Source organism: Maniola jurtina, chromosome 5, assembly GCF_905333055.1.
Source record: "Maniola jurtina chromosome 5, ilManJurt1.1, whole genome shotgun sequence".
Taxonomy (NCBI): domain Eukaryota; kingdom Metazoa; phylum Arthropoda; class Insecta; order Lepidoptera; family Nymphalidae; genus Maniola; species Maniola jurtina.
The window spans coordinates 8,410,975-8,435,451 of NC_060033.1; the positions used below are offsets into that span (position 1 = coordinate 8,410,975).

Below are 24,477 nucleotides of genomic sequence, written 5' to 3' on the forward strand. Positions count from 1 at the left end.
GAATTCTCGTAAGTTTCGTTTTATCCAAATGTACGCCAGTATCTATGTAGCTTGTGCCGCTACGTACCAACGAGTTACACACACAAGTGTACGATTTTGCCTTCACTTCTTAAACTATGAATGCATGAGCTTTGCGTATGGAGTTTTATAATATTCTTAGCCATACCTTACTACAAAAAAATTATTCAACCATGTCCGGGCAAGAGCCCAGCTCGTGCATGCCCTGCGACAAAGCTATCGACCATCCTACTTTGTTTAAAGATTATAAGAACATAACCTAATCAATGTACACACAACTGTTACCACAAGAGCTAGAATTATCAAAACTTTACTAACAATGCGATATCGGCTCTACCGGCATTGTGTACAAGTGTACAGCGCACACACAACTTAACTTTACCTATAGATAACGATACAATCCACTAACTATAGAAACAAATTAAACAGTGACAAAGGCGTAATTCGGGAAGTTTGTATCACACCTTCCCGTGAAAAAATCGAATTATAACATTTATAACACTACAAAGTAAAGACATATCATTTAGTAAAAAATCGGCCAAGTGCGAGTCGAACTCGCAGAGAAAGGGTTCCGTATCATCGTACAAGAAATAACTGTTTTTTTTTAGTTTATATGACGGCAATTTTGAATTTTTTTGTATTGGTTGAAGCGCTGTGTTGTGAAATGTGCATGATAAAAAATAAGTTTATATTTTATAAAATCCCTTTCAAAGGACGCCGCGGCAGAAGGCCAGCTAGCTAGTGGAATAACGCTTTGATTACTAAATACGCCAGCGAGCGCCTGTCCGCCTGCTATTTATTATTAACACTGGGTTTCAACTGTCAATAAAAAACGCTTTGAGCAGGTTTTAATGAAAGCATACTTCAAATTATGTAAAAGCTCTTCTAACGGTCTGGTAGAGGACTGAAGAGGCTTTGATTAATAAATGATACTTAATCATCGTGTGCTTGCGTGGTAGGTACCTAAGTATTTTTTTACGTAGAACACCTTTGGTAGTCTGCTTGCTAGAAGGTATGATACAGTCAAAAGCTAGTTTATTTGGCACAGGTAATTTAAAAAATTACCTGTGCCATAGCTTAGATTCTACAAACTCGAAAAAAGTTACCTGGAAGTTGATGATGATGATGATAATTTAAAAAGGGTGTCTTTTTCTTATTGAGATACGAAACCCTAAACATATTTATTTTCATTAAAGTGTAGGTAATACACTAAAATTAATATTATAAAATATGCAAATCAAGCTTTAATAATGAAACAAATCGCTGCCATCAACCGAGCATATGTTTTAAAAATTTTCAAAAGAAAAATAAAACCGACTTCAAAAACCAAAAACACTAAAAAGTAGAAAATAATTTTTGTTTAGCTACACATGTAATGTACCTAGGTATGAAGTCGAGCGAGCATATTAAAACAAAATTAGAAATCCAAGAGTGAAGCTCGCCCGACTTCATACCTAGGTACATTACATGTGTAGCTAAACAAAAATTATTTTCTACTTTTTAGTGTTTTTGGTTTTTGAAGTCGGTTTTATTTTTCTTTTGAAAATTTTTTATTTCACAATTTTTAGTGGCCCCACTGTACTATAATATGCTATGCCCAGTTAAAACCCTACTGTTTACTAAGCTATTACAGTGATCGCGAGCAATTTGCTCTTATCCATTAAGGAGTTCTGTTCTCCATCTCCGAAGATATTCATCAGATCTTCACCAAATTTATATGGGACCACCTGCACAGTATACCCTTTCAAACAAAAAAAAATTTTCCAAATCAGTCCAGGGGTCTTTGAGTAATCGGGGAACATACATAAAAAATAAAAAAAGATCCCGACGAATTGAGAACCTCCTCCTTTTTTGGAAGTCGGTTAAAAATGGCTCATTATCCAGTGATGGCATAATTATCCAGAATGTAAATCGTTTCAGAAATGTCCTAGCTATTCGTTACAGCCTGCTGATATTATTGGATAAACGTGGAAACTCACTTTTGAAGTTACTTAGTTTATATACTTTAAAAATAGGATTCATTTTTAATCCAAAACTAACATCACCTTTTACTTTTGAGATAAACTTCATCTGTGTCAAATTGATTCCATTATTAATTTACAATAAGTAGGCATAATAAACAAAATTAATAAAAATAAAATCACGTCAATAAATGATTGAATACCTAACTATTAATTACCAACAAGTACAATGAGACCAACATATATTATAACTTATCATAATTATACTTAGGTGTAATTATGTGAGTCAGTTAGTCTAAAAACCGCAAACTTCTTTCTAGAAGCTTAATTTTCAGGGCTGTCAGCCATCAGGAAAGTTGTCAAAGAAATTGCAAAAGAATGCAAAAATGACTTTTTGCCTCTTTTGCACTATATCCGCCTTAAAGTTATAGGAAATTGAAATCCCTAGAAAAAAGGATTCGTGCAATTTTTTGTATTTCTAATAGACCACACTATGAAAGTCAGTGTCAGCTAGTCTGATGAAAAAAGTAATCTTTTTCATTTTCATAAAACATTTTGCTTCTTATAATATCTGCAAGACTGTAGTTGACTTAGGGAAAGTTACATATCAAGTAATTGTGAGTCAAAATTGTGGAATTTCCGTAACCCAAAAAGAAATTTCGAACTACCCGGGGCGCTCCATCATGGCTGCCGGAAGTGACGTATGATGGCCAACGATTAATGACTCCGCCGGAGTTTGCTCTGATAGCGAATCAAAGTTTTAAAGTTTGTTTCTTGGTAATATATTGCTGAAACGCGATATTAGTTACATAATATCACAATACATTTAGGGGTATGTATTTTTATATGTCTAAGGAAAATCAATTATTAGATAATCTTTGAGAAACTAAAGTTAGGTCTATTTTAATAAATAACATGGGAACAAAAACGCAGAAATATCTACTCAGATACATGAATAGAAAACACGGATAAGTTTTTTCTGTTCATACTATAATATGTTTTCGGGATGTACAAAATATATCTCATTTTTAATCCCCGACCCAAAAAGAGGGGTGTTATAAGTTTGACGTGTGTATCTGTGTATCTGTGTGTCTGTGTATCTGTGTATCTGTGTATCTGTGTATCTGTCTGTGGCATCGTAGCGTCTAAACGAATGAACCGATTTTAATTTAGTTTTTTTTGTTTGAAAGGTGGCTTGATCGAGAGTGTTCTTAGCTATAATCTAAAAAAATTGGTTCAGCCGTTTAAGAGTTATGAGCTCTTTTCTAGTTTTCTTGTAGAAAAGAAGGTTAGATAACCGTTAGGTTCATAATATCATGTCAATAGACAAATGTCAAGCTGTCAAGATGGACGTTGCCTAAATACATAATTATTTATTTGAAAATGATGTTTTGGAAAACTCAAATACTTTGGATCGTCGGGGGTGTTATAAATTTTTAATTTACACTTGTGTAATAATATGATTGACGGAATACTAGACGAAGCTAACGACACCAAATTTATCAATATCGGCTCAATGGGCAAGATCATACGATGCTACTGTAAAAGTATCTATATGTATGAATGTTTATTTTAAACGGAGTTATTGATCGAACAAGGGGCCGTTAATAATAAGGTCGCTCTTGTTATCGTGAATAAGGACCTAAATCGGGAATTGTCTGCTAATTTTAACGCTGCTGGAGATAATTTTTAAGTACCTTAAGTACCTTAGTATTAACAATAAAGAATAATAAATAGTAGGTCTTCAAGGGTTCTAGTTTTCCGGAGGAGTTTCAGAATTTGGGTCACATAATAAAGCCAAACAGATGCCAAATGTTTCAACTTTTCTTTTATTAGTAATAACATACCATTGGTAATAACATACCATATACAATATTAATTCATTTATGCAGTAAAACTTTACACTAACAAAGTCGTTTTTCATTGATACGAGTACCTACGCAAGAAATCTTGACATCAAACCAAAAATGTCATTTGTCAAACAATATTTTCCGCCTAGGGATTTTCTTAGCAACTCATTACGCATTCCAACTTCCAAGGGCTGATTGGACCTTTTACATCCACCAAAAACGGCTTTCAAATATTCATGGCAAGGATATCGTGAATAACGTCAGATCTCTCTTCATAAAAATCTTCGTAATATTATTTTCATAACGTTTTGTGAAGAGACTTCCCGCTCATTATGAAAGCCTGGAATGTCATAGATAAATTAAATGTGCGAACTTTCTAAAGCAGTGCTCTAAAAGTGTTCACCGAATGTGAAAGTATTTTCACCAAAGCTTTATATGGTACGTAGTAGTATTTTATAATTTTATAAAATAAACTTTTAATTTACCTAAATTTCATACCAGTAGGTAAGTACCACTAAGTAAATGATTGTAGCACTCACATTAGGCACTACACATCTACATAAAGCTAATTATTATAGATATATACTAACTTGCTTTAACACATGTGAAACTTAATACATTCCTGGGCGTAGGAGAGCTATATTACTTTTAAAATTTTCAAACTTGTTCTTTTCGAAAGGTCAGGTATCGCTGACCTAACAAAAGCTTTTTAGCGATCTACCTCTGACCTTTCTACCTTATATACTTTGGACTTCGTCTGTGTTGGTGGTCCAAAAAAACTGATAATAATGTATATGGCATTTATCCCACACTAAATGGCATCTCCCCCACACTTTGTGGGAGAGACGACCTGCAGCTGTGTACTTACAATTTTTATTTTTCGTTATTTTTATGTTAATTCTAAAATTACTTAATTACAATTGTAATACCTAATACTAATGTACCTTTCGAATAAAAAATAAATGGTTGTTTTAAAATGTTTTTTTTTTATTTATTTTTCATCATTTCAACAAAAGTATGGCGTCTCTCCCACTTTTACTATATATTAAAATTGTCACCAACTCCTAATATATATAGAGACAATTTGAGAGAATCAATTATGTACCTAGTACCTACCTACAATCAGCTGTCATACCTACAATCAATAAATAAAATGATAAATTAAATATTAATTTATTTGATTTGAAATGAGAAAACGTACCTAATCATAGAAATGTACGGGACCGTTTAATTAATGTTCTACTCACTCCAATCCGATACGAAGAATCGAATGTGAAATGAAATTTGAGAAATGGAGTTATTATGATAAAAAATTTCATTTTACGTCACACAATTTAATATAGCTATTACATAAACCATTGAATGAGTAATGAAAACTAAATATTCGGTCTCGCTATGTTGAACATAGCGATAGAGAAACCGAAATTGAATACGAACAAGATGTTCCAACACATTCCCGATATGTTGGAACTCCCGAACATTTCCAATACATCTTGTCATAAGACATGTAACGAGTTTGAACAAGTGACGCCTGGCGACAATATTGAAAACTTTACGCGCTAAGTATTTTATTAAACTCTTTACGTAAGTGGCACTTTTTCAATTTCCGTACCTATCTCCTTCAAATTCTTTCTAATTTTAATCATGTTTTGTTGATTTCTCATAGAACTGGTAATCCCGCACTTGCACACATGTAAAAATGCATGCCAGTTTGCCAGTAATTGTGTGGCAATTTTTTCTCTGTGTGTAGGTATGTATGTGTAGGTATATCTGTTGGCAAACCAATAAAATACTTAAATAAAAAATAAATAAGTTTTTTATTGAATCTCTTTCTTTTTTTTAGCTTTTTATGAAAGTTTTACAATAAAAAATAGCTAATCCATAAAGGTCTATACGAGTTGTGCCCCTTTTCCTAGAATATTACATTTTACATACTCCAAAAATATCATTACCAACTCTAAATAAACGTTCCAATCTAAATTATAAAAGGGCAACTATTATGGAATGGAATGGTTATTTAAAATATTATTGTAAGTAGTTTATTTTCAACCAAAAACCCTTACGTAAATTTTGAACATTTTGAGAGGTTTGAATTTCATAACATTTGTTCTATCTACGAAGACCCGAACGCCCATTCTAGGGGTAAAACATGACTCGTTCCAAAAACATACGTGATATTAATAAATCTGTACCGAACTGATGTTCTAGTTAGTAGTTTGTTAGTAAAATTATGAAATACAAACAAGATTGTAAATCTTAAAAGTTCGCTTCTTGCCGAGACAAGTTTTAGAGGCTCTAAATACTAAACTTGTACATGTAAAAATGTGGACAATTATTACCCTAGGTGTAAAAAGAATAAATTATTAAAACAAAAGCAGAAAGTAGCAGTTTCAGATCTATCTTATTATTTACCAGATTTATATGCATCTGACATTTGCTCATCTTATACTATAGCATCTCTAATTTCCACATTTTGCTACGCAAACATTGTATTATAACAATATTCCCACACATAGTAATATATTTTGTCGGTGGATGCCAAACAGGTAGCTTTCTATGGCATTTTTAGGGGTCCAGCCTCAAAAGGAAAAATGGAACCCTTATAGGATCACTTTGTTGTCTGTTTGTCTGTCTGTCCGTCTGTCGCGTCTGTCAAGAAAACCTATAGGGTACTTCTCGTTGACCTAGAATCATGTTTGTCAGGTAGAAAAAAATCCGAAAACGGTAAATTTATGGTTAGGTACATCTCAAAAAAAACATATGTATTTCAATTTTCAAAGTAAGGTAACTATACCAAGTGGGGTATCATATGAAAGGGCAATACCTGTGCATTCTAAAACAGATTTTCATTTATTTTTATGCATACAATTTTTTGAAATATCGTGCACAATGTCAAAAAAATACGTACCGGACGTACGAGTACGAAACCCTCGGTGACTCTGGTCTGACTCGCACTTGGCCGGTTTTTATAAAAGCTAATGGAAAGCAACGCGTACTCCTAAATTATAATATTTTATTATTCAACATATCTAATTTTAGAAATCTATACACGTCTTGTATAATAATATTATTCTACAGTAGGTATATATGTACTCGCATTACCCTGTTTGTGATTTTCGACGCTGCCAGCCAATTTGTTGGGCTAGATGACTTTGCTCCGTGGAAATCCGGTTTTACAATAAAATAGTACAATTTCTAGTGTATTATGATCCTCACTAGTTCTGATACGTCTCATTTTACTTTTGAAGAATTTTCTTGGACAATGGATCTAATGAAGCTTTGCAATCAAAAGGACTGATAGCAATAATTAACAAGTTACAATTGACCAAGATGTAGATTATACCACCAAGATGTATTTGGCCCTTTATTTCTTATAGGTTATAGATAATGTTTGTTTATGGTTTATAGATTTTTTGCATGTCTACGGAACCCTACCTAAAGCGTATTCCATCATGTACAAGACCAGTTATTTAAGGTCTGAATGAGCTAAATTATTTCGATAATTCACGGACAAAAGTCTAACAATTTATCAAACGGGAAAATAATATTTTTATTAATAAAAAAATTGAGATCAAAGCTTTTGCTCAAATAAATTCATCTTAAAATGTAATAAAACCAGCGTTTTCGGTCCTGTCGCCGGCAGCTGGCGCTACGCTCGCAAAAAGCGTAGGCACTTGCACCTAATATTGCTGAGCCATTTTTTTACTTGCCTGACGATTTATTATAGTGTGTGTGACGTCACCCGTTGATGAATAAATCCACCTCTCCTACAAGCGAAGGGGCCTTTGCTCTGCAGTGGCACATGATGTCTCAATAAAATGGCTCACTTGAGATTTAAAAAAATACAATATCTTCCTGCCACTCTTCAAATGTCTTTTCCACGTACAGTGCTCGCAAGCCAAATGCTTTATCGGTGTTCAGGTACCTGGGGGGTAGTTTTTCGCCGAGGCAACGTGCGCTCATAAAACCTCGACCAACATCCGCACGGATTGAACTGACCTGAACATTTTAGTGGTTCCCGATACTCTCAAACCAATCCGAGCTCTTGGTCACAGTTAATTTCTTTTCTTTCTCAACAACATTCATCATCACCAACCCATTGCCGGCTCACTACTGAGTATAGGTCTCCTTTGACAAAATCCAAGAAAGTTAAGATTTAGGCTTAGTATGTATAATATATATGGTATAGATTTACAAGTCTTCTCACAGAATGAGAAGGGTTTTGGCCATAGTCTACCACGCTGGCGAAGTGCAGATTAGCAGACTTCACATACCTTTCATATGAAGAACTCTCAAGGGTCAAGCATGCAGGTTTCCTTCACCGTTAGAGCAAGTGATACTTAATCGCTAACTCCGGAAATTAGAGGAATCCCAGAGGAAGCCCGGAATCGAATCCCGGACCCCCGACTGACGTCTTAACCCCTAGGCTATCTTCGCTTTTTCCCGACAACATTAACCTATTAATTTTCATTACAGGAACTGGCCGCAACGACACCTACGCAAAGGAACTGGCGTGGGATTCTCATCGCGTTGCTGGTGATCGCAGCAGTATTAGGGCTCATCGTGTTCAGCATAGCCTTGCTAACTCCGGCTGGTGATGATGGGAGAGGACGGGGGAAAAGACCAACTCTTGAAGACGTGTTAACTGATCATTATAAGCCTTTTAATGGGACCTGGCTAACAGGTAAGCTTGTTTTCACATATTTAATATGAAAATATGCTAGTGATCGGTAGAAAAATTATCCAATCAAACAATAGTAGGTATTGCAAGTATAGTCTTGGAAAGGTGGCAACTAACCACGACCAAAGCCTCCCACCAGACCTTGCCTTATATTATGTGTGGTATTACGCTGATTGACTAAAGGATTATGACTGTCTGAAGCCTCACCATATTTATGTCTATCGTAAGTAATCACAAATATAGTGTCTGTAATAAAAAGTGCTATCCGGAACATAATATTACGTAAGCACTACGTAATTATATATGTAAGTAGGTAGGTAGTAGGTATTTACCCACCCTACATTGATTTGATTTCTACATACAATTCTACATAATAACGGAACACCAAAGTCTGCCGGCTCGGCCACAGTTTTACATAGGATTTTTACAATAATTGTCAAATTACTTCAGGATTCTAAAGTTAATTTACCAGATACTTTCGTCTCAATGAATTAATTATACTAAAGCATTGATCACATCCTGAGCTTTTCGTAGGTAGGTATTATTGAAGAAAACAGGACGATTTATCAAAACTTTTGTATTAGTCAACGAATTTTAGACGATTTTCTGTTATTAATTACTTTGTAATTTGAACACAGTTTCGATTTGGTCATTATGTAAATCTTTTGTGCTTATTCATGCTGAAAGCGTGGGTGCGAAATTATATACTACGCTTAGGTAGGTAGGTATATAACGATACACATTTCACACAGTGGCTTGAAGCTTCGGGCTACATCTAGTTCTAATACAGCTAGTAGAAACAATATAATGTTGTCTTTAATACCAGGACATCATCATCATGATCGTCAAGCGGTAGACGTCCATTGGTGGATACAGGTCTCTTGTAAGGACTTCCACACGCCATGGTTCTGCTATGACTTCAGGTATGAAGTCGAGCGAGCATATTAAAACAAAATTAGAAATCCAAGAGTGAAGCTCGCCCGACTTCATACCTAGGTACATTACACGTGTAGCTAAACAAAAGTTATTTTTTACTTTTTAGTGTTTGTGGTTTTTGAAGTCGGTTTATTTTTCTTTTGAAATTTTTTTATTTCACAATTTTTAGTGGCCCCACTGTACTATCATATGCTATGCCCAGTTAAAACCCTACTGTTTACGAAGCTATTACACTGATCGCGAGCAATTTGCTCCTATCCATTGAGGAGCTCTGTTCTCCATCTCCAAAGGTATTAATGCAGGACCACCTGCACAGTATAACCCTTTCAAACAAAAAAAAAATCCAAATCGGTCCAGGGGTCTATGAGTAATCGGGGAACATACATAAAAAATAAAATAAAAAAATAAAAAAAAAGATTCCGACGAATTGAGAACCTCCTCCTTTTTTGGAAGTCGGTTAAAAAGAAGAGGCTCTGGCGACCAACAATTAATGACGGTATAACCATTTCAAATTGGCTAGACAGGATTAATGGCAAAGGCTAGTGTCCGATAGCAGCGATACTGGTGCGAGCCCTGTGATGACCAAACACATCCCGTACTCGGGTATTTTTTACAAGATTTCGCACGATAAATCAAAAACTGTTACGCATAAAAATAAATAAAAATATTTTTTACAATATACAAGTAAAGCCCTTAAATATGATCCTCACTTGGTATCGTTATCTTACTTTGAAAATAGAAAACACTAATTATTTATTATTTGTTCATAAACACATTTTAATTTTTTTTGCGATGTAACAATAAATACTAGGTACTATGCTTGTGCCATAAGACTTACCTTACTGAAAAATCATGATTCTAGGTCAACGGGAAGTACCCTCTAGACTTTCTTGACAGTCACGACAGACGGAAAGACAGACAAACGGAGAGATAGACAGACAACAAAGTGAACCTATAAGAGTTTCTTTTTTCCTTTTGAGGTACGGAACCCTAAAAAGCATGTTTTGCTTTTTATAATAAAAGGAAAGTACTGAAATATACTTTGACATAATATCATCCAGATAAGTAAAATGCTTGGATGTCTGGATCCAAAATTAAAATATGAATTCCTCCGTTGTGAGAATTCCTTGCTTCTGTTTGTTTAATATTGTTTCAGATTTAATTAAAATATAATTTGATACGTCTGGATCCGTCAAGTTATAATTAAAATTTGTTTTTAAACAAGCAGGCAAGCGCACCTGCGCTCACCAGAAAAATAGATTCAAAACTTTTGAACATTAAGTCGAGACCCTGCTCAAATAATATTATAATTAAATATCTTTGCACCCGTTCTCGTGGAATTTTTCCAAATGCTTTAAAATGATTTCGTTCTGTGATAGAACAATAATTAAGTTTATTACTTTGATTAGGTTATACCTACTCTGCAGCTTTGCACATGGTCTTGTTGGTTTTGTGCAAATATTGACAAAGTAAACATTGCAGCAGAGTAGGTATTTCATTTTAATTTTCACTCGCAATAAGTACTTATTTGAAAACACTTTTTTTATTCCGGTACAAGTCTTGCCTATGATATCATCTGGTGGTAAGTGATGATACAAATGGGCGTACTTAGAAAGGATGTGGCAGTTTTCTACACAATATCTACCCAAAATATTTTTTTGAGATTGCGCTAACTTATGTATATTTAACTGCCATAAATGAATTCGGGCAGCTATAATTTCAGAGCCGGAAAAGTCCCCAAAAAATATTTCTATTCAAGTTTTCCCTATAGTCGACCTCGTTCACCTTTCGTTGCGAAGTATCTATGTATGTGTATCATGTATTGGTAATATTGCCTTAAATTCCGTGCGTTCTCGTTCTTCAAATCTAAATAAAACTTTTCTTGATTCTAAAATTTCTTGATAAGTTATTTGCAAAGAAAATTTGAAATAGGGACCTATCTTACAGTGGCGCGGAAGATATTATCGTAACTTTGAAATATCTATTCACTCACACACACATCACGCATCACGTAAATATGACTTCACATTATTTCGTTCCTAAAATTCCATAAATGAACACAAAATCTTTATAGCACCGCAAACCTTTCCGCCAATTCAAGGAAGGGAATCAAAAATGCCTCAAATAATATTCGATAACGACCCAAATAAAGACGTGAAAAGCTAAGAAAACGTGTTCAACAAGGTTTTTCCATTACGTAGATATTTGACTTTGGCTTACAAATAACTTATTAAGTATTTTCGTCGTATTTTTAAATATCTACATATTTTACTAGCTTTTTACTGCAACTTCGACCACTGTGGATTTATGCTTAAAATATCTCAAAATCCAAATAATTTGCAAACATATAGGTAAACCTTCTTTTATTTTATCGCCAGATATATATTTCAGTAGTGTTTCACTCGTAACAAAAGAAAATATTTAAGCTAGGTAAAAAAAGTTAGTTTCCAAAGTTCCAACTCCAGAGTTGAATAAAGAGAATCTACAGTGGAAAACGAAAACAGTTTTCAGAACTTCTCAAACTAACTTTACCGGGAATCCTCCAACACGTAATTTTTCAACAAAGTTCAATAACGAGGTTTTCACGCCGAAATCTTTCTTATCGCATCTGCAGTAAGATCCTACATACAAGAATATTATGTATCGTAGAAAAGTCTGAGACTTTCGAACAATACAGGAATATAATATTACCTTTCACAATTTACGAAAAATTTTTGGTTGTACTTATTTATTTTAATTTAGCTTTTTTATACAAAATGGCTTCCATCCATTTTGAATTATTTATCATTTGTGTTTTTCAACTCTCTATCTATTACGGTTCATGAGATACGTCAAACTGACAGACGGAAAAACAGACGGATGAACGAACAGTGGAGTAATAGGGTCCCGTTTGCAAGCTTCGGGTACAGGACCCTAAAGAATAAAGGCAAATTAATTTGCAGCTGTTTTAAAAACGAAATATAAACTGATTGTGGATAATTGCAATTCTTAGAAAACGGTCTTATAAAAACAATGTAAACTCTAATTATTAGGTAAAAGAAGTACAACTTCTTTAATATCCGGGGATCTTGACTCTTTTAGCGAACCTTGTCGCTTTCAGCGAAATAATGAAGCAAAGGGCAAATACTTCTTTGTGTTGCATGTAATTATATTCCGAATAAAAAGCGCCTTGCTTTAACACAATATTCTTTACAACGTTCGCATAAAAAGCTTATTATGTCTGATATTCTAGTCCTATCTCGTTACATGAGGTTACATGAAAGACCCTTCGCCTGGTTGCGCTATTAAAACAGCTTTTAAATATCTATTGAATGAACCGACTTGAACTTTTATAGCACAAATTTTAAGAGCTTTACAAGCAAGTCCAAACAGAGCCGTTGCATTTATAAGCTCAGCATAAGTGGCAAGATTACGACCCCCTTCTAGAAAAGAATGACTTGAAAAATTGATTGTAAATAAATAATTGACAACCACAGATGAGAGAAACTCATCTGTGTTGACAACGCATGTTTAATTTGGAGTGCCTTTGCGATGTGTAAATATGCGAAGTAAACATGTCACATTAATTTTGATCTAATACTTGGATCTGCGCAGACTGAACTGAAATTGAGTACTTAAGCGATATTACTTATGGTTAGAATGGTGAAGGCACAAAGGAGTTAGTTCAGTAAAGGATATTAAATGTTGTGGATGGTGGGTGGAAAAGCTGAAATTTCAATCTTATACCTATTACTAAACTGTAAAACAAGTTAGTGGCGTATTGAAAATTATTTTGACTGACATCTACGAGTACCTATAATAATAATATGTGCCTAATGCTATGCAGAGAGGCAACTACATTATGTTATGATGCATATATTTTAACATTTTAACTTTATATGTTGAATGACATGTCAAAAGTACTATTTCAGTCATATTTTAGTCCTTATTTTAAAGGTGAACTCATGAACGTATTATATCTCTATGGGTGAACTGGTGAATTAATTGTACATGACAGTAATTGATACCATAGAGTTAAAATGGCGAATGAATTTTCATTTTGTACGGACTATACTTTAGTGTTTATACCATACCCAAATTCGTACTTTATCCTTCGTATCTCTATCACATATTTTAGATAGGTCCTAAACTTTAATACCACTTTCGACCTTCCGAGTTCCGACCCTCTTCATAATATTATAACTTTATCTCATTGTTAAATCTTTTTTAGGATTTAACTTATACGAGCGCTCGTATGCATGTGGAATGCAAAATTGTGAAATCTGGGGCAAAATAATAAACAAACTTTGAGTAAACTGTACGTGAAATGCTTCTCTAACCTTTTAACTGTCTAGTTCAAATATAAACTTAATAATTGGATTTGTACTATCAACTTGAACATAAACGATATGTACAGAATGTGTTTCTAATATTACTTGCAAGGCACCTACCTATTTAAATCATTTGATAAAACATGCAATGAGCGCACTTTATCGGCTTTTTTTCTTGTTAGGGCGATAGCAAACACGATGCTTTTAGCATCAGCGATCGGCGATAGTGCGACTGCATCGCGTTTTGTGGACTTGCTGCTTTCAATCTTTTATTGAATCGTGCGCGTTGTAGCGAATGCTTCGATGCTGCATCGCGTTTTGACAACTTTCTGCATCCGATTGCTGTATTGAATTAATAAATAAAATTGATTTGATCACTGCGATTGAGATTGTGTGTGTGTGTGTGTGTGTGTGTGTGTGTGTGTGGAGTGGAGTGGAGCATTTAATAACAGCATCAAGCTGTAGAAAGTAACTAAATTGCCTATCGTTAACACTAAAAGTATCGTAACTGCTTTGGCCCTATCCGCATACACCTCTTTGGCGAACCAAAGTCACCATGCGTTGCTCTTTAACTTCGGCTTGAATTGTGCTACAAAATGAAACATAGATTCTGTAATAATTATTTTTAAAGTCGTGATAAGTAAAAATAATCGTATTCAATTTAAGGTCCTTTACGACCGAAGAACAGAATCGTAAAATGTTTTATCGTATTTCTGGGGTGTGGATTATGAAATAATTTACTCCAGTCTCTAGAGGCCCGTTCATCTTTATTAGGGTCCGATTTTTTATGAAGGTTTTCAAAGAAATTGAATTAATATCTTACCCAAAAAATATTGTTAAGATCTTTAACAATAAGCCTCTTTCTCTACGAGAAAGAGGCTGCGATCCACGCTCTGGGGCCTACCTGGTCCTCCAAAGGTTGTCCATCGCCATTCAGCGGGGCAATGCTGCTAGCTTGATGGGCACTTTTGGTCCAGGGGGGTGGTCTTTTTAACGACGATAAATAGTAATGTTAATTTATAATTATTAATTTATATAAATTAGATGTAATTACATACTGTGGCATTTACTATTGTCATTGACGAATATTAATAAAATAAAGGGATTTTAATGAGATTAATAAACCTGACATTGTATCAATTAATTAAAGACTAATAAATTGTGACTTTAACTGAAAATTTCATCATGACAAAAATACTTTACTGATACTATCATGAAAATATCAGTATGTACTACCTATAATCCACACAGATCTGCTTGCTATACAGAACATTTGCTTACAAATACAGTTTCTTCCAACGTAACATTCCGATAGTTGGCAGTGGAGAGTCATTCTACAATCAAATGGACAAACTCTTTGGATTCCAGCCAAGGCCAGCGAGGCTTTTGGTATTATTATTTTTGAGCCTACATATGTTGGATTTTATATGAGCAACCGTCGATGATGTTTTAACGGGGTATACTTGCAAATAAACGTTGTTTGTATTCAATGCTCCACATGTTGCGGCCACCTTAAGTGAAATATCCAAATTGAACCATTGATATAGGCACAGAAATCCAAATAATACATAGGTATAGATAACTTTTAATGGCACGTAAAAACATGACAGACACAACAAATTACATTCTCATTACAGCAGAAGCTGATAGCGCCTAGAAAGCCAAGAACTCAGTAAGTAGGAAAGTGAAATAATGCTCCTGAATTTTCGAGTTACAATAATTAAAATTACACCATTAATTTAAGTTAAAGTTTACTCATTAACGTTATTATCTCATTTGATCTTCAGGCGCTTTCTTAAATGTAAAACTTTGTTATTTAATGTTATTATATAATAAGTATTTTATAATTAGGAAAAGATAAATTTACTGAGAGCTTAAAATTTAAAGTAAGTATTTGAAAGTCGGTGAACTAAACAAACTGCTTGGACACGGCATAAGCAAAGCCGGGGTGGGTCAGCTAGCACCCAATAAAAAGTTAATTAAATATCGTATAACTGCTAAGTTTTTATGCTAGTTTTTGTAAGAGTTCCATTCAGCTAGCAAACCGCCATTTTGTATTCACATTCACTATAGAGCCTGAAATACAAATCACGATAATATTCAATACACTCGGGAATACATTGCGGTAAACGGTCGCTAACGTCTACCGTGTGGTTCGAATGTGGTTTCCTTCTATCGAGAAATAAAATAATAGTAGCAAAAGTCGTGGAATATATCATACAATGAAATTACAAATTCATCGAAGTAATAGAACTAATAAAGCGTTCGCATTTCGGAATGCAAATTCAAATTATTATGCATCAAGACTATAGATACCTACTAATGTATTATGATTATGCGTCATAACAAATTATGTTGCACAATCATAATACTAGTATAATTGAATGCATACACTCAATCTATGCAATATTCATGATCGTATATTACTTACCCGTGATAGCCATACGAGACCAAAACGTGGTATGCAACGCATTTTCCGATACTGAGTGTAATGGCAATAGCAAGAGTCAGCTGCAACTAGTGTATCGAAGAATTGCTGATGACATTCACAAAACTTGGCGTGACTTTTGTCCACGCATTTTTACAGCGTGACTGATGCTGCGCTAAATATGAGCTTCTTGTAACTCTGAGGCCTCTTGGGCTTTTGCAACTCCTGTACGTCTGGCAGAAGTTTATTTGAATTTCAAGAGCTTTTAATTCATTATGTACCTACTAGCTTATGCCCACGACTTCGTCTGCATAGACAACACAAACTTCAAAATCCTATTTCACCTTCCAGGGGTTGAATTTTCAAAAATGCTTTTTAGCGGTTGTCTGTCACAATTGCTCCGATCCGTCCAGTAGTTTGAGCTGTGTATTGATAGATCAGTTAGTCAGTAAATCAGTCAGTCAGTCACCTTTTCACTTTATAAATTTAGGAGTACCACAAAGTGACAGGAAACTTAGAGGTCAATACTGGTAATGTATGGTATCAGCTCTACTATTTTACACATTTCGATACAAAACTAAAACTTTGTTACTTAAAGCTAAAAGTAACCTACTACTTAGTAGTTTATTTTTATTTAGTTTTCATTTACTTTCAGCAAGAGTTCAGAGCATTGTTTTTCGTTTAAAGTAGCAGTAAATGATGGCTCTTAAGCCGATTACTTGCCAAGTTTCACCAGGAATAAGAATGTTTTCCAGCAAGAGCTAAATTGTTGTCAGAAAATGTAATAGGTAGCTATTTTTTCAATTAGGTAATAATTGCATGGGGTCTTATTTACCTAACTTCAGTCGCACCGAGTACTTCAGTCTATACTTTTGCTACAACTAAAACCAGTAGAAATTGTAAATGATCTCTAAATTAAAAAGGAAATTCACTTTAAATTATACGATTGGACAGCATTTGCAAGGCATAAGACTCGAAATCTAGGGCACAATCTAAATACTAAGTAAAAAGCCATCTGCAGTTTTAGAGGGAATATTTGAATGACCTTTCAAAGTGACTTCATCAGAGACTTGAATTGTGTACATTCACAATTATATCCGCTAGAGCAAACTTCTACTACTACTCTACGAATCTCTATACCTAACACAAACGCTAGTCTAAAGGGCTACTGATATAGTAAACATTATTACTTCCGGTATTTAAGAGCGCGCTTCCCAACGCTTTCCATTCAAACATAGTTTGGTTCTCTTTTGAATATTAATAAGTAATAACAAATATAACTAACTCTAAAACTATCTACACATTTTTACAGAAATCTGACCGACCACAGACACAGATATTTATTTCTGGAAGTGTCTACATATTGAGATTGATAAGAACCAAACTACGTTTGTATGAAAAGCGCTAAACAGGGCGTCAAAGTTTGACTACTTATCTCTGATACGTATAATTCATAAGTTTGATATCATTATAATTTAATTTATCACAATAATTTTAATCGGTTTTTAAAGCCGATTGTGGTTTGCATCCATTACTAGGTATAAAATGTTTGAATCAAAAACCAATAAATTGTTATATGTAATAAACTATGTATACTCGATTATCGAAAAGTTGTTTACATACGAGTTTAATAAACGTAGATCTCACATTGAAAGGTATTACAGAGGTCTGAATATTCTGGCCGGGAAATCGGCCTCAGTGTTTAATTGGTTTAAAAGTTCGGGCGCTATTTTAAATTTCTGTTTCAAATTACACCATATTTCGCTTTCAAACTGATTCGTGTTTGTGGTAAGTATTGTTGTTAATATTTGTTCTGTTTTTGTTTCGTATTTTCGCATTAAATACGATGTTTACAGATTACGTAAACAAATTTGAATGATCATTTAGGCAACATTTCAAATAAATTGACAGAAAGGCTAGCTTATCTTTCGCCCAAAGGATCAGCCTGGCTGTTCAGCGCGAAATTGCACCCAGTAGGTACGTCCTGTTCTTAATAATAATTTGAACAGTAATTAGACAAGGCTAGACTTTAAGTTTTATTATACACAAACAACACAGAGCGTAAGTATCTAAGGTTGTGGTGTGCTTGCAATTGGCTCACCATTAATGTAATTTTTTTACGAACCACCAGTAATGGAAATTTTTTACACTTGTCAGACCTAAGACCTTGATTACCTATTTTTCAGGAAGATAAAGTGAGAAAATAGCAAGACTTCCAAATCTATACCAATAAATAAAATTGGAGTGTCTGTCTGTAATTTCGAAATAACTACCTCATATTAAGCTCATATGGTTATTTGAACGATACCAACACTGAATCACACGTTTTTAAAATTTTTGTCTGTCTGTCTGTCTGTCTGTCTGTTTGAAAAGGCTAATCTTCGGAACGGCTGGACCGATTTTGACAGGGTTTTCACAGTCAAGTAGAGAATTGACCAGGGAGTAACATAGGCTACTTTTTTTACCGACTTTCAAAAAGGGAGTTGTGTTTTTCTACCTATGTACACCGAAATCTCCGAGATTTCTGAACCGATTTGCGTCATTTCTTTTTTAATCGATAGAGGAACTTCGCGACATTGTTTCATAAAAAAATTGGAGTCCAACTCCTCAATCCTGATGCTGCAGGGGATCTGACCAATCCACGCGGGCGAAGCTGCGGGCATCAGCTAGTAATTAAATAAGTTAAGGCTTAACAGAAAAACAGATGTTTCGGAAAGCTATTATGCAGATTTTAGCGAAAAGGGGCGCCACAGATTTCGTAAATAAAGTAGAAAAAATGTTTTGATAAATAGGAACCATGCCTAACAGCCTGACTATCAAAGCAATCAAATTTCCGTCTCCGCCATAGCCGAAATGCCTTTGTTTTATAACCAATACCAAAGCAATATTCTAGAATCTTCCCAAATGTAATGGACAGGTCATTTCGACCTAGTTTTGTCGGAAAAGTTACCTCCTGGCAATGTGCCCAGTGCCCAAATATTGCCTCGCAAAACTTTTCAACTGTTTTGCAAAATCGCCAATTCGAATGATGGACATATGGAAGAGCTTAGTTTGTCAGGCGTCGCTTCTAAGTGTTTAATGTTTATAGTGCATGGATGGATCTGGGATTTATTTTGCTACCATCAATTGTTCTAAATATATCTACTTCGGTTACAGGAAACCTAGTGACTTGTTCGGATTCGATCCTATGCCTAGTGTCCATCCTTTTACACTCTCTGTTGCGAAGGGTTATCTAATTCAATAAATAGAAATACAGTATTTAGTAAGTAAGGGACCATATTGTATTACTATTCACGTAATCGCTTAATCTATGACTGGCTTAAAACAAGTTAGGTAGGTATATGGTTCAGTCCTATACTTAAAATCACCACTATGAGCATCAAGATTAGCGTCATTAATCATCATTATACTTACTTAACTTTATTTTAAAACTTTTTCTATTTTAAGTAAGTATTTAAACTTCAACCCTTAATAGAATTTAAATCTTATACCTGTTTTAGTATTATATAGTCTAGTAATAAAATTAAACTGTTATCCGAAAATAGGCATATTCTTTCGTTATTTGGACAATTGGTTCTGACAATTCACATTGTCCAACTTCACTGCCAACAACGCCTAGAGCAGTGCAATAAACGCTTTTATATGGGCTATTTAGGACATTTATTGTTATCAGTTAAAGACGTACCTAAATACCTACTAAGCCGTATTTAAAATGAACGCTAAAGTCTTTATGCCTTACGATTTACCTATTTTATGCTCTAATAAAAGTAAGAAGATCTCTGATTGTGATCTCACCTAGTGCTAAGTAAGTGACGATTCAGTCTAAGTTGGAAGTGGGCTAACTTAGAAGGCAATGTCAGTTTATTTAAACCTATAATCCTAACCTATCCTAGACTGCATCATCACTTACCGCCAAGTGAGATTGCAGTCAAGGTCTAACATGTATTTTTTTAATTAGATTAATAAAAATTAGATTAATACGTCGAATCATACGAGAACGCTAAATCGTAACTTTTACAAAAACCTAAATTGCTTCTGCTGGGACTCGAGTCTGGGACCTACCAATTATAAAACCACATTACTGCCCACCGCACCAGGAATTTTTTTATATTATACATAATAGAAATAGTATTTAAACTTGATATTTGCAAAAATGCAGCTTGAAATAGGTACTTATTTCAGTTTGAAGTAAAATTTTATATTTATCTTCTCAGTTTCCAGAAGCTTTACCGTAATCCAGTTCAATCATTTGGATTTCCCTCAATCTGTGGCATTACTAAACTTGATATTTTAGAGTGTAATTTTTCCTCACTCCGTCTAGAGGCTATGGATTACGATTTTAAGTAATTGGGCTTCTTGATGAAACACAAATTGCCTAGCAAGAATATACTGTCTAAGCTTAAATGAAATCTGACAAAGTAATCACTTTTAGACATCCATCACCAGAATCCACGATATCTCCATAAACTACAGCAGGAAACTTTCACCATTCGATATTTGGAACAATGCCAAGATGTAGGTATTTCAAAACGAAACTGTTGGGAACCTATCCAATAGCATTTTCTCATTACTAGTGTTTCTTTTTTCTGATGAAACTGTTGTCCTAATTTAGATTTAACTTACTGAAATTATTGTAAAACATTCTGGTGTCGGTGGCGCACTACGGGTCGGATGGGAGAGGTGGTTCGCCCTCGGGTCTAAGCGTCCTCCAAACTTTCAAGAGTCGTTCATTGAAATGCTTGGAATTAAACCCATACAAAATTAAAGACTAAAATGATGAAATGAGAGTGAAAGCTATTTATACGATATTACGAGAATGATCTTTCCTGTTTTAATTCCTCGCCTCGCTTCGCACGGCATGACTCAAGTGTGCTCTGTGGCGCATCATGACTTTCTGAGACCCTAGGCTCCGCTTGAACAGAGACCCCCGAAAATTTACCACTTCCATAATATCATAATTCCTATCTTGTTATATTGACAAAAATGATATTTCTCTTCATAAAGTTAGATTGCAGAATATCTTAAATATATTATCTACAAATTTTTAATTATGTAAGAAGGTAGGTACAATAATGAGGTTTAAATCATTCTTGAATTAAATTGACATAGATACGTCTTCCAAGTTAGTCCGTTTCCATCTTAGACTGTATCGTCATTTACCACTAGATGAGATCACAGTAAGAGTGTTGTAACATCGAAAAAGGACTGAGCATGAAATTGGGCAAAGCCTGTAGATGCGTTACTAGTCTTGCTACTAATCTCGGAATTAAACTAGATTGTTACTAGATTATGTACAATAGAATTACCAAAACTGTCGCTTGCCTTGCAAGATCCATCATTGAAATTGAAAGAAGTGAAAATTTACACCACAATTTGTTTAATCATGTTTCCACCTATGTGATTTTATTTATTGAGCGTCAGAATAATATTGGAAAATTTTGATGTAACAGCCAAAGCAATCTTTAAAGCGCACATGTCGGCAAGTAGGTACGTACCTACCTACGTCCTTAATTGGAAGGAACGTCAATCTCGCCCGTCGCTGAGCTTAACGAACAATTTGTGCCTCGATTCAAAATACGCTGTCGAACAGAATATATTATAATACCTGCTTATGAGTTGGGAGCACAGCGCCTCGCAACTACCTTCCTTAGTACAAAATATTTTAAAATATACGCTTCTACCTAATAAATCTATCTACCTAATAGATAAATCTATACCTTTGGTATGACATAATTTCTTCTTCGTCATATTATGTGTCAGGTATCTTAGCAATAGCCCATAACTTTACGTTTATATTCATTGTAGTCTTGAAATTATAGATGTTCACTTCTGGAAATAGGCACAGCATATTCTTACTCTGTGACCTAGGTTTTGTGTACGGATTTCTAAATTCACGGTATTGTGGCGCCATTGATGTGCTTGCATCATGTTCATTTGAGAGGGGTCTCTCCGTCACTCGCTTCATACAAACGTAGTTCCAATTTCATTTGAATATTAAGCAACCAAAGTTCCAGATTTCTGTTAAAATATTCGGTTTCAAAGTTACGCGGTCTTAAAAATTTACATACAAATCTTTGAGCCCCTGTAATTTTAAAACTACATATTTTTAGAAAATTCTAAAACACCACAGACACAGATATTAGTTTCTAGAATATGTCTGCAAAATTTCATGGACTTTGGTTGCTTAATATTCAAATGAAATTGGAACTACGATTGTATGAAGCGAGTGACGGAGAGAGCCCTGTTAAAGGTCTTTTTACGCACTCAATACATTAAAATATTATGTTAATTTTTTCCACAAATCCAATACACAAACTATTAAAGTTTATATAGTTTTAATAGGTCTCATATTATACGCCCGCGTACTCGATAGCAACATTAAAGCTTTCACCAAGTTTTGCGAAGTTTCAACGTGTTTCAGTAATTAGTTAAGTGCAAGTGTCTGAGCAGACGTGACTGCATTCTGATTGCAAGCAGAGTGCGAAATTGCAGTACGAACCCAGTTTTATTGCAGTGCAGTCAGCGTGTAGTTCTGCAATGCATCGGTCGACAGATGCGAAGCAGTTTTGTAAACTGCGTCAAAACTGTAATTTTGCCGCCGCCGCCGCTCGACTACCTAACTCTAGGCTAACACTAGAATTTTTTGACAGAAAAATCCAATATGTACCTATATTATTTTGGTCCCTCCCGGAAATCGAACCCAGGACCTCGTCAACCACAGTCAAACATGCTAACAACTAGAGCAACGAGACAGTTTGAAGAAAAAACAAACAGACACACTTTCGCGTTAATGATCTATGTAGAATTTTATCTTACCTTCAAATACTTAATTTATTAATGTAGAATTAAACTACGCCGTAGCCCGTAGCGCAGAATACTAAGGTATGTAGATTAAATTGGTCTTAGAAAGCTGTATCTTGTATCAAAATATAAATCTTCAATTATTTTTACAGGGAAATCAACTGAATTTCAAAAGATTTTCTGACCGAAACAAATGGCGGGTCTGCTGTCGAAGTTTTTCACTCGAGTTTGCTGAATTTTAATAAGGGTCTGTTTTCTTATTCCGTTTCTTGGGATAAGTAGATGTTAGCTGTATCTTATACTAATAGTACAAGTTTTTCTTCTTTCTGTCATGATACCAAAGGATCTCATAACTTGACATATTGTATTTACATCGACCTTTAGAAAGAGGTTAAATCGGCTTCGTAGAGCGTTGTTTCTATTGAGATGGCCTTGCCATCCGTCATACGGTTTTATGACTGTCGGAAATTTGAAGCCTTGCTCTTAAAAACAAAAATCTCGCACGAAAAGAAATAAATTAGTTAAGATTCTGAGTAATTGTAGGAAAGGAAGTGTAAAAAACAAAAGGGCAAAATAAATTGCTCTAAAGCTAAATTGCGTTAGGGTCGGTCATAAATTAGATAAAAGTCGTAAATTTTAACTTAGAAATCTCTACAAGTGTACAAAATTGTAATCACGTGTTATGCGAGTGGTCTAGGCAAGGCAAGGGCGTGAGAAAGTAAAAGGTACGGCCCATTAAGGGAAGTTTGAAATACATTTTATTTTCAGCCAATTAGCCATCAGCCAGAGAAATTCTGTGCGCAAGAGTGAACCAATCAGAAACCGAAATTTCGCTGGTTTTTTTTTTGCATTTCAGATCATGGGCGTGGACAAAGATATCCGTGTGGACGTTTTAAGTCTACACTGGGGGACCGAGAGGAACATTCGATTGAGGTCTGGCTCAACGTGCAGTAGAGCCTAACAGTGAATATTAAAGTGTAGAAATATATTGCAATTGTATAGTTAATAATAGAAAAATTATAAATAGAATAAAATAGTGTGTATCCGGGCCAGCAGAAGCTGATATAGGGTGATGTACTAATTTACATTATATTTTAAACTAGATTATTTGAAAATCAGTTCCAAAAATCTTGAGTATAGAATTACCTCACAAACTAAACTAGAGATGGTATTTGAGATATTAGGAGGTGTTACAATATTGTGTATAGCTATTAGATTTTGAATCCGAAATTAGAGAAATGGGACATTTCTCTTTGTGGAACTAAGATTCAAATATATCTAGAACAAATAATGAATATATTATAATTTATACATAATGTGTGTTCTTAGACTTTTCTTTGTCATGTGTAGGGTTAGATTCATAGAATAATTAAAATTTATGGCATGTGTGTACCTATTTAGGACATAAGGTTATACATAATATCTAAAGCCGAAAGGGTTTTTCGTTCTGAATATTTGCTTTTCCCTTTCAATAACTAGTATGGCTTAGGAA

General features: G+C 34.5%; 1 protein-coding gene across 6 annotated transcripts in view; it reads left to right on the plus strand.

Annotated features, from left to right (window-relative positions):
* Positions 1–24,477, plus strand: part of LOC123865628 (inactive dipeptidyl peptidase 10) — a 268,820-nt gene that overhangs the window by 201,268 nt on the left and 43,075 nt on the right. For all 6 annotated transcript variants that reach the window (XM_045906784.1, XM_045906783.1, XM_045906786.1 and 3 more), the window contains exon 3: positions 8,306–8,513. In XM_045906784.1, the coding sequence (XP_045762740.1) occupies positions 8,306–8,513 (208 nt within the window). The remainder of the gene's footprint in view (positions 1–8,305; positions 8,514–24,477) is intronic.